The sequence below is a fragment of the Solanum verrucosum genome, unplaced genomic scaffold, assembly GCF_900185275.1.
Source record: "Solanum verrucosum unplaced genomic scaffold, falcon-dt-bn FXZP01000141.1, whole genome shotgun sequence".
NCBI lineage: Eukaryota > Viridiplantae > Streptophyta > Magnoliopsida > Solanales > Solanaceae > Solanum > Solanum verrucosum.
In genome coordinates this window covers 79837-92252 of record NW_026020335.1, presented here as the reverse complement: position 1 = coordinate 92252, position 12416 = coordinate 79837, and the positions used below count along the sequence as shown (strand labels likewise).

Sequence of the window (12416 nt, the reverse complement as noted above, 5' to 3'; positions counted from 1 at the left end):
ACCCTGGTCTGGCTTACTGACTCAGCGAAAGACTCTAAACATTTTGCTATGATCAAATGAACTTACTGAAATAACTTTAGTGAAATAACTCAGAATGTTTAATGGTCAACATTCAACTTGGCCAAAATGGCAACTCAAGTCTTAACATATAATATGATAATGTAAAGACGTCTGACTACTAACTGTCTATGAAGCCTGTCGGGACAGGACCCCCGATCATCCTAACATCTGAAAGATTAGAAAGCAAATAAAGAAGTCCTCCGGAATGCAAGGAGGCTCACCAACAGACTCTGAATGCTCAAGTTGGATCAACGAGGCGCTAGATGTTGATTCTGGTTACCTGCGTCTACATCATAAGAAGATGCAGGCCAATTGGCATCAGTACATTGAATGTACGAGTATGTGAGTTGGAATGCTAAAACAAGATATAAACTTGAAAGGAATCTGAAGAAACACTTACCTTGGCTCTTCTGAATCATGAATAAACTTAACTTAGAATAAAGCAATGAAACACAATGCATTATATGAAAAGCTTTATAAAACAGTAAAAGCAACTTAGTTCATTAAAGAAAATGCAATAACAAACTCAACTTTACTCATATACAAAGTAACATAGTTTAGGTGGGAGTTTCTCTAACCGACAATCACCACTATGAGCCTAAGTGGTGATACAACGTCTTTTGACACGCTGCCAGAACGGTCCTATACTTTGCCGTCATATAAAACGTACTTAAATTAATGGATCCACTAGCTTAACTTATGTGATCATCTAAAAAGTATGACCCATTAATATTTATGATGGCTACATGGTTTATGGAGACTTGAGTTAATATGAACTCGCATCCCCATATCGGTGCACAATACTACTCCCAAAAATAAACTTAGCTCATATGTTTTAAAACAACTTCTTTCTTTGGTTTGAGATAATTACTCAAAACTTAGCTTAAAAGTTCTCTTGGAATCGATGTTCCCTTTTCTTGCTTAAATGTGAAAACATTTATAACTCTTTGGGAATACTTAGTTCCCTTATAATTTTTTGAGAAATGAACTCAACTCTTTACTCTTTGCTTAAACTGAAACTTAAGTCTTAAAACAAGTTTAAAATGTTTGTTAAAGACTTTTGAAAACTTTAAAAACTTTGCTTTGGCTTGCTTTTTAATTTCTAGACTTGACTCTTAAATTCTCTGGACTTTGATCCTAACTTTCCTTGAATTGGATTATGGATTCAAGGTTCATGATCTCATGTATTGGATGATTTCATGATGTTTAGATGTACCTTAGAGTGTTGGAATCAACTAGAAAACATAGGTACATTGCAAAGGAACAAGTACGAAAAGGTGGGGAGCGAATGGGGAGAATTGGCGTCCCTGGCGCTCTGGAGGCGCGGGGTGTCAACCATCAACATTCAGGGACTGGTCTGGGGGGCGCTAGCTGGCGCGGAGCCTCAAGGGTGAACATTCAGGGACCCTTTTGGGGGGCGCTGGCTGGCACGACTCCCCACCCCTATATCCAGGTGTTTGACGACTTTTCTTCTTTGTTTTTCATCTCTAAACCCTTTAAACTTTAATGGTTATTTCCCCAAACACTTAGAATCATTTATACCCTTAATATATGATAGATTTAAATCGAAATTACACCCGGATACGTGAATCAAATCGCAAGAACTCCAACAACACAACCCATAAGAAATTCAACAATGTTCATCAAGAACTTCAATTTCCAAAATTTCAAAGACCTAAATTCGCTGAATTGAATCATGTTTGGCGCGTGGGCGAACTAACCCAACACTATGTGACCTCACATACCTTTTAGGGATCACCCCCGATGAAATCCACAAGCTATCCTTGACGAAATCGACGAATCCTGCTTTTTCTTCTCCTTTCTTCTCTTTTCTTCTTTTTCCAACCCCTAGCGTAAATTTCCAATTTCTAAAACTGACTAAATTTTGATTTGACCCATATTAAAATACTAAAAAGGATTAAAATAATAGGGCAAGGAAAAGACTAAATTACCCTTCCTAAATCCGGATTAGACTTTTGTTTATTCCAACAACCCAACTTCCAAAGGGCCTAACTTACTCATACGAACTCGGAATCGCGCAAACTCGGCGGCGTTGGAAAGATCATTCCAAGAGTTTCCAACAATATCTGGAAGTACATCTAAATCATCCTAATCTAGGAGTTACGGCCATTTGAAGTTGACCAAAAACTCATTTTTCCTAACTTAAACAAATTTCCAGATTTGTCAATATTTCCATAAAATGATTATTTCGAGTTCTTAGCTTCTTCCTAGCTATTTCAAATTGCGAGATGTTACAATATCTCCACCTTGGGAACATTCATCCTCGAATGAGATTATTCTTACTAGGCTCAGGGTGTAACATCAAGTTCAAACACCCAACAAGCAAATACAAACAAACAACATGCTCACTTATAATTTAAAGAGTACTAAGAAGAGTTAGTACCTTGGTCTGCATCTTCTCCGGACTCAAAGAGATGTGGATATCTTTTCTTCATATCCTCTTCAGCTTCCCAAGTAGCTCCCTCAACAAATTGGTTCCTCCAAATGCCTTTGATTGATGCTACTTCCTTAGTCCTCAACTTGCGAAATTGGCGATCTAGAATCTGAACCGAAATCTCCTCATACGATAAGTTGTCCTTGATCTCAATATTTTCAGTTGGTATGATCAATGAAGGGTCACCCATGCATTTCTTCAACATGGAGATGTGAAACACTGGATGAACCGCTGCTAGCTCTTGTGGTAGCTCCAACTCATAAGCTACATTGCCCATCCTTTTGGATATTCGATAAGGCCCACTATACCAGGGACTAAGTTTCACCTTCTTACCAAACCTCATAACACCTTTCATGGGTGAAACCTTTAGATATACCCAATCATCTACTTCGAACTCTAACGCCCTTCTCCTAACATCAGTGTAGGATTTTTGACGACTCTATGCCATTTTCAACCTCTCTTGAATCACTTTAACCTTCTCCATACCTTGATGGACTAAATCTGGTTCTATCAACCCTGCTTCACCAACTTCAAACAATCCAATAGGAGATCTGCATCTTCTCTCATAAAGAGCTTCATATGGAGCCATTTGGATTCTAGAGTGGTAACTATTGTTGTAAGAGAATTCAATAAGGGGTAGGTGATCATCCCAATTACCTTTGAAATCGATCACACGGGCCCTCAACATATCTTCTAATGTCTAAATAGTGCGCTCTGCTTTCCCATCTGTCTGAGGATGAAAGGCAGTACTTAAGTTCACCTTCGAACCAAAACCTTTCTGGAAAGATTTCCAGAACTGTGCAGTAAATTGTGCACCTCTATTTGAAATAATGGAGACTGGACTCCATAAAGTCTTACCACCTCTTGAATATATAACCTGGCATAATCTTCTGCTGAATGGGTAGTCTTTACCGACAGAAAATGGGCTGATTTTGTCATTCTGTCGACAATCACCCAAATATAATCATTCTGTCTGCGAGGCCTTGGCAAGCCGTTGATGAAATCCATATTAATCATCTCCCACTTCTATTCCGGAAGTTCTATATTCTGCGCCAAACCACCAGGCCCTTGGTGCTCTACTTTAACTTGTTGGCAGTTTGGGCACTTAACAACAAATTCTGCAATGCCCTTTTTCATGCTATTCCATCAATACACTTCTTTCAAATCATGATACACCTTGGTGGAACCCAGATGAATGGAATATTTGGAGTTATGAGCTTCCTCCATGATCCTTTCTTGGAGTCCATCCACCATTGGTACACACAACCTACCTTAATATCTCAATACACTATCTCCCCCTTATTCAAAAGCTAATACTTTTTGCTTATGAACATTTTCCTTCAATTCAAGCAAATTAGGGTCTTGGTCTTGCTTGCCTTTTACTTCTAACACTAATGATGACTTAGCCCCATTCGTCACCACTATTCCTCCTTCTGTGGAATCCATAAGTCTGACTCCCAGGCGTGCCAGTCTGTGCTCATCTTTTGCTAACTCTCTCTTTCCTTCTTCAACATAGGTGGTGCTACCCATAGACAACCTACTTAAGGAATCAGCAACAACATTAGCCTTACCTGGGTGGTAAAGAATACTCATGTCGTAGTCCTTGAGTAACTTTAATCACCTTCTCTGTCTGAGATTAAGCTCTTTCTGAGTGAACACATATTGAAGGTTCTTGTGATCGGTGAACACATCCACATGAACACCATACAAATAATGGTGCCATATCTTCAAAGCGAAAACTACAGCAGCCAACTCTAGATGATGGGTTGGATAATTCTTCTCATGAACTTTCAACTGTTTGGAGGCATAAGCTATAACTTTGCTATTCTGCATTAATACACAACCCAAGCCAACTCTAGATGCATCACAATACACCACAAAACATTGAGAACTATCTGATAAGGTCAAAATTGGGGCAGTAGTCAACCTCTTTTTCAATTCCTGAAAGATTTTCTCACAAGTTTCATACCATTGAAATTTCACTGTCTTCTAAGTCAACTTGGTCAAAGGAGACGAAATAGATGAGAACCCCTCTACAAACCTTTTATAATAGCCAGCTAAACCCAAGAAACTCCTAATATCAGTTGGAGATGTGGGTCTAGGCCAATTCTGCACTGCCTCAATTTTCTGAGTATCAACTTTAATTTCCTCTCCAAACACAATATGGCCTAAGAATGCCACAGACTCAAGCCAAAAGTCACACTTAGAGAACTTGGCATACAACTTCTTATCTTTCAAAGTCTGAAGAACTATTCTGAGATGGCTACCATGATCCTTTTCATTCCTTGAATAGATTAGTATGTCATAAATGAAGACGATAACAAACATATCTAAATAAGGTTTGAAGACTCTATTCATAAGGTCCATGAACGCTGCTGGTGCATTAGTTAAACCGAACGACATGACCATAAACTCATAATGACTATAACGGGTCCTGAATGTTGTCTTTGGAATGTCACATTCCCTTACTTTCAATTGATGGTAACCTGATCTGAGGTCAATTTTCGAGAAACAGGAAGCACCCTGAAGCTGATCGAAAAGATCATCAATCCTCGAAAGAGGATACTTATTCTTGATGGTAACCTTGTTCAACTGGCGGTAATCTATACACATCCTAAGGCAACCATCTTTCTTTCTTACAAACAAGACTCCCCAAGGTGAGACACTTGGTCGAATAAAACCCTTATCTAGGAGATCTTTTAACTACTCATTCAACTCTGTTGGTGCCATTCTATATGACATAATAGAAATATGATGAGTATATGGAATAATGTCTATGCCGAAGTCTTTTTCTCTCTCAAGAAGGACTCCGAGTATATCATCAGAAATGACTTCTGGAAACTCTCTTACTATAAGAACTGACTGAATGGGAGATATCTTAACACTAGAGTCATTAATTCGGACTAAGTGATAGATACAACCCTTTGAAACTAACTTTCTCGCCTTAAGGTATGAAATGAAATGACCTCTAGACACTGTTGAACTACTACTCCACTCTATAACTGGCTCGTTAGGAATCTGAAACTTGACAATTCGAGTTTTACAATCTATTGATGCATAACAGGCATGTAGCCTGTCCATACCTAGAATGACATCGAAATCCACCATGTCTAACTCAACTAAATTAGCCATGGTGCTCTTGTGATTGATAGAAATGGGACAATCACGATAGACTCTTTCTACTAGAATAGACTCCCCTACAGGTGTAGAAACACAAAAGGGTTCACAAAGTTTCTCAGGAAGAACATCAAACATATTTGAAACATAAGGGGTTACAAAAGATAAACTTGCTCCCGGGTCTAGCAAAGTATAAACATCAAAAGTAAAGACTTTGATCATACCAGTGACAACATCTGGAGAGTTCTCTTACTCTTGGCGACTCGTGATCGCATAGAGGTGGTTTGCTCCTCCGCCAGTATCGAAAGTAACTCCTCTAGGTGCAGCCCTGTTTGGTGGAGCAACTGATGAAGATTGGGCTCTATTGACTTGATTTCCACTACCTTGCATGTTCTTAGGACACTCCTTCAGGAAGTGACCCTCTTGCCAACACTTGAAACAACCTATCTGGCCATCACGACACTTACCTAGGTGGATCCTACCACACTTAGTACATGCAGGTGCCCAGTTACCTCCTTGTGCCACACTACCTTGAGACTGTGCAGGTCTAGCTCTAAAGCTGTGCGAGTTCTGGCCATTATACTCACCTTTGTTTCGGGGTGCAGGTACACTAGCAGATGATAGAGCAGGTCCTTTTTGCTTTTGCTGAAAGGACGAACAGTTCACATTACCTTTATGCTGCCCAGACTCATTTCTTGTCTTCACTTTCTTACTTCTGAACTCTTCCCTGTCCCTCAGTTTCTCTTCCTCAACCTGCTGCACATAAACCATCAACCTTGATATGTCTATGTCACTTATCAGCATCGCTGCCCTACCCTTTTTGCTTGATAGACGGGTCAACCCAACAACAAACAAACTCATTTTACTCCTCATGTCCTTAGCAATTTCCGAAACATGACGAGATAGTTGGGTGAACTTCAACCCATACTCATGCACACTTAGAGAATCTTGCTTAAGTGTAAGAAATTCCCGTACCTTTGCCTCTTTCAATTCTCGGGGAAAGAAACGTCCCAAAAAAACTTCCTCAAAACAGGCCCAGCTCGCAGGTGGTGCATCCTCAGTTCTACCCTCTTTCCACTGATCAAACCAAGTCCTAGCAACATTCTTCAGTTGATATGCAGCTAGCTCAACTCTCCCAGTATCAGCAACATGCATCGCATTGAATACCTTTTTCAGTTCCTCAATGAAGTTCTCTGGATCCTCATTAGTGCTTGAACCAGTGAAACTTGAAGGATTAATTCTCAAGAACTCACGAATCCTTGAAGTGTCAGTCTCTTCTTGTCGAGCTCCTCTTTGCTACCCGACCTGGTTAGTCACAACTTGGCTCAACATCCGGATAGCCTCATGGAACTCAACATTGGTGACTTCTCCTTGAGGTTGCACTTCAGGTGCATTGGGTAACTCTTGCTCTTGTGGTTCAACATTGTGTCTCGCAGGATGACCTCTGACAGCTCTTCGTGGAGGCACGATTATCTGAAAACACGCGCAAGCATGAATTAGAAAAAACTTTTTAGAGATCAAACTCTAACATACAAAAAGAGTGTGAAAGAAGTGAGATAATTTCCTAAGTGTTGCGCCTTCTAATTATAGATATGGTGCGCTTCACACCGATAACTAGGACTCTACAAACATGACTTCATAGACTCCCTAGGACTCTTGAACTCTGTGCTCTGATACCGAGTTTGTCACTCCCGGAGCCTACACCCTAGACGTGGCCGACACTCAAAGGCCATTGTTGGCCCCAAGCGAATCCTTAGCCTAGCTTACTGACTCAACGAAAGACTAAACATTTTGCTATGATCAAATGAACTTACTCAAATAACTTTGGTGAAATAACTCAGAATGTTTAATGGTCAACATTCAACTTGGCCAAAATGGCAACTCAAGTCTTAACATATAATATGATAATGTAAAGACGTCTGACTACTAACTGTCTATGAAGCCTCTAAAACAAAGAGGGATGTCGGGATATGACCCCCGATCATCCTAACATCTGAAAGACTAGAAAGCAAATAAATGAGTCCTTCGGAATGCAATGAGGCTCACCAACAGACTCTGAATGCTCAAGCTGGATCAACGAGGCGCTGGATGTTGATCCTGATTACCTGCATCTGCATCATAAGAAGATTCAGGCTGATTACCTGCATCTGCATCATAAGAAGATTCAGGCCACCTGGCATCAGTACATTGAATGTACGAGTATGCGAGTTGGAATGCTAAAACAAGATATAGGCTTGAAAGGAATCTGAAGAAACACTTACCTTGGCTCTTCTCTACTCATGAATAAACTTAACTCAGAATAAAGCAATGAAACACATGCATTATATGAAAAGCTTTATAAAACAGTAAAATCAACTTAGTTAATTAAATAAAATGCAATAACAAACTCAAATTACTCATATACAAAGTAATATACTTTAGGTGGGAATTTCTTTAACCGACAACCACCACTATGAGCCTGTAACACCCTAGAAAAAATTTCGAATTAAGACTCGAGCCGTTCTTCGTAGTGAGTGAGATTTTACCAAGGAATTAAAAATTTCTTATGTGTTAATGTCACTATATGTAGAACCTTGAGTTCCAAAAAGAATTAAATTGGAAATAGCAAAATCTGAAATTTTGCAAGTTAAGTTAAGTATGAGTTTTGGGTTGACTTCAAAACCATAACTCCTAGCTTAGGATGAGTTAGGTGTTCTACCAGTTACCATAGGAAATAACTTTGAATTATCTTTCCAACGCTGCTGAGTTTGCTAAGTTTCGAGGTCGGATGAGTGAGATATGGCCTTTTGAAGTTAGGTTGTCCAGTTAAGGAAAGTTTACCGAAAATAGTGAGGGATATTTTGGTCTTTTCCTTACCTAATCAGATTTAATTCGTTTTTAGTAAGGGTTTAAGGGTATAATCCTATTAGGTTCAGTTTTATAATCCTAAAATTAGCCTAGGGTTTTAGTTGAGAGTTTAAGAAGAAGAAAAAATAGAAAAGAGGAGAAAAGAGGAAAAGATCAAAGCGTTCGTCGAGAGTCTTGCGTTTTGTTGCGGATTTTCCCCATGGGTTTAATCCCTAAGAGATATGTAAGCTTTATAGTGTTGGGTTTGTTCACCCACATGCCAAGCATATTATTTTCAACGAAGTTTCATTCTCAAAAAGTTGAAGGATTTAAGTTCTTGAAGTTCTTTCTAAATCTTGTTGTGTTGGGTTTTTGATGATTTCTTGAGATCAAAGTGAGTATTTTAAGGGATGTATTCAGTAGATTAGAGTGAAATTATGTTAAGTGATTGATTCTAAGTGATTGGGGAAGAAACCGTTCGATTCTAGGCGAGTTAGGGTGAGAAAACGAGCAAAGAAGTTCGTCAGATTTTCTGGGTTGGGGGCCTGGCGCGATGCGCCAGCCTGAGCACCCCAAACCCTCCTCTGAAGTTTAGGGGCTGGCGCCCCGCGCCACCCATAGCGCCAGGGTTGCCTGCCCCATCCAGTTTGTCGTCGGTTACCTCGTTTGAGTTCGTTTAAAGTGCACCTTCACTCTTTTTCGATTCTAAACATCTAGAAGTCATTCATAACATGATCATAACCTTGAATTCATAATTAAAATTCAAGGTAGAGCTAAGAGTTAAGTTTTGATAATTCTTTCGAACATTCTAAGAGAGTCCCTTTGAGTTCAATTGTGAAACCTTTGAGATCCATCATCAATTTGAGTTAAGTTTTGAGTAAGTAAGCAAGAGAATGAGAAGAGTCGTATACATGAGTTCCATGTAGTTATGTAGACCTTTGAGTCGAGTCGTTCATTCCCATAATTCCGCATGAACTCCATAAATTGAGTATCATTGATATGAGTAGTATCTTCAAGTTCTAAGTCTTGAGTATTGAGTTCCTAATCCCCTTTGAGATTATATTTCTAAGCATGGGACTATTACATATTAACCATAAAGTCTTTGATTTGAATTGTTCATGCCCATAATTTCGCATGAATCCTATAAGTCGAGCAATATTGAGAAGAGAAGTATCTTTGAGTCCTTGAGTTGAGTCGTTCATGCTCATAATTCCGCATGAACCCTCTAAGTTGAGCATTCTTGAAATGAGTAGTATCGTTAGAGTTCTTGAGTTCTAAGTATTTGAGTTCTATCTATGGTTATTGAGAACCTTGCATTAAGTCGTTCATGTCCATCATTCGACATGAACCATATTTTAAGAAGTCTTTTACAAACATTTTAACTTTGTTTTAAGACTTAAGTTTTGAGTAAAGTAAAGAGTAAAGAGTTGAGAGTTGAGTTCACTTCTCAAAAGTTATTAGGGAACTAAGTATTCCCAAAAAAGTTTATAAATGTTTTTCACATTTGAGCAAGAAAGGAACTATGATTTTCAGAAGAGCCTTTGGGCTAGTTTTCAGTAAAGGGAACATCGATTCCAAGAGAGCTTTTGGGCTAAGCTTTGAGCAATTATCTCAAACTAAAGAAAGAGGTGTTTAAAACACATATGAGCTAAAGTATATTTTGGGAGTAGTATTAAGCACCGAATTGGGGACGCGAGTTCATATTAACTCAAATCTCCATAAGAACCATGTGGCCAACATGGGATTTAACGAGTCATACTTTTTAGATGATAACGTAAGTTAAGCTAGTGGATCAACTAAGTTAAGTTAAGGTCCTATACTAATGACAAGGTATGGGATGGTCCTTGGCAGCGTGAGGTAAAGTGTTGTATCATCACTATACCTTTTAGGTGATGGTTGTCTATTAGAGAAATTACCACATAAGTTATTGTATTCTTATATACACAGTTATTTGTATTTTTACATACATTTCAGAGTTATGTTGTATCCTTGGATACACACAGAGTTGACATCATATTTTTAAACAATTTTTCCTTTTTCTTTATATTGCACTTCTTTTAAACTGCTTTATAATGAAATGAGTTTAGTTAAGTATTCATGAGTTGAGTATCCAGAGTTGAGTATTTCAAGTCGAGTATCATACCTTTGAAGTTGAGTTTCTTATCCTTGAGTACTTCTGAGTTGAGTAAGTTTGAGTAGTTTTGAGTATCCTTGAGTATTCCTTGAGTTGAGTAAGTTTGAGAAGAGGTAAATATGTTTCCTTTTTATCAAGTTTCAAGCTTATGTTATGCTTTAGAATTCCTCTTACATCCTCGTACATTCCACGTACTGAGCCATTTGGCCTGCATCTTCTCATGATGCAGACACATGTATTCACGATCATCAACATGAGATTCGTTGATACATCCGGGAGTTCGAGTTAGCTATGGTGAGCCTCCTTGTTTCCGGAGGATTTCATTTACTTTTCAATTTTGTGAGGATGTCGTGGGTCTTGTCCTGACTTCCATCTTTATCAGTTAGAGGCTTCATAGATAGTCAGTATAGTTGAGAAGTCTGTATTATTCATTTATTTTATTAAATGTTTTAAAGACTTAAGTTACCTATTTTATGGCGAGTTGAATATCTTATTTTTATTCATAGTTTTCTTTTGAGTTAAAGCTTTGTATTTGAGTTATTGATTTTATTCAGTTTTTAAGCTTTGTATGCTTGAATTAGTCTTCCGCTTGTAGTAAGCCAGGATGAGAGTACGCTTGGGGACCAGCAATGGTTCTCGAGTGCCGGCCACATCCAGGGTGTAGGCTCGGGTCGTGACAGAGCCTAAGTGGTGATACAACGTCTTTTGACACACCGCCAGAACGGTCCTATACTTTGACGTCATATAGAACCTACTTAACTTAGTGGATCCACTAGCTTAACTTATGCGATCATCTAAAAAGTATGACCCATTAATACCCATGATGGCTACATGGTTTATGGAGACTTGAGTTAATATGAACTCGCATCCCCATATCGGTGCTCAATACTACTCCCAAAAATATACTTAGCTCATATCTTTTAAAACAACTTCTTTCTTTGGTTTGAGATAATTACCCAAAACTTAGCTTAAAAGCCCTCTTGGAATCGATGTTCCCTTTTCTTCCTCAAATGTGAAAACATTTATAACTCTTTGGGAATACTTAGTTCCCTTATAACTTTTTGAGAAATGAACTCAACTTTTTACTCTTTGCTTAACTTGAAACTTAAGTCTTAAAACAAGGTTAAAACATTTGTTAAAGACTTTTGAAAACTTTATAAACTTTGCTTTGGCTTGCTTTTTAATTTCTGGACTCGACTCTTAACTTCTCTTGACTTTGATCCTAACTTTCGTTGAATTGGATTATGGATTCAAGGTTCATGATCTCATGTATTGGATGATTTCATGATGTTTAGACGTACCTTAGAGTGTTGGAATAAACTAGAAAACATAGGTACATTGCTAAGGAACAAGTACGAAAAGGTGGGGAGCAAATGTGGAGAACTAGCGTCCCTGGCACTCTGAGAGGCGCGGGGCACCAGCCCTCAACATTCAGGGACTGGTCTGGGGCGCGCTGGCTAGCGCGGCGCCCCAAGAGTGGACATTCAGGGAGCCTTTTGGGGGGCATTGGCTGGCGCGACGCCCCACCCCTATACCCAGGTGTTTGACGACTTTTCTTCTCCATTTTTCATCTCTAAACCCTCAAAACTCTAATGGTTCTTTCCCCAAACACTTAGAATCATTTATACCCTCAATATATGATAGATTCAAACTGAAATTACACTCAGATACGTGAATCAAATCGCAAGAACTCCAACAACATAACCCACAAGAAATTCAATTTCCAAAGTTTTAAAGACTTAAATTCGCTGAATTGAATCATGTTTGGCAAGTGGGCAAACTAACCCAACGCTATGTGATCTCACATACCTTTTAGGGATCACC

At 38.8% G+C, this 12416-nt stretch overlaps 1 protein-coding gene across 1 annotated transcript; it reads right to left on the bottom strand.

The window, feature by feature from the left end:
- Window positions 1-5881: 5881 nt before the first annotated feature.
- LOC125836859 (uncharacterized) lies at window positions 5882-7913 on the bottom strand. The gene is made up of 6 exons (XM_049516018.1): window positions 7894-7913; window positions 7738-7805; window positions 6800-6825; window positions 6608-6709; window positions 6171-6385; window positions 5882-5960 (listed from the first exon to the last, which is right to left on the bottom strand). Exons 1-6 carry the CDS (start codon window positions 7911-7913, stop codon window positions 5882-5884), a joined length of 510 nt encoding a protein of 169 aa, XP_049371975.1.
- Window positions 7914-12416: the final 4503 nt, after the last annotated feature.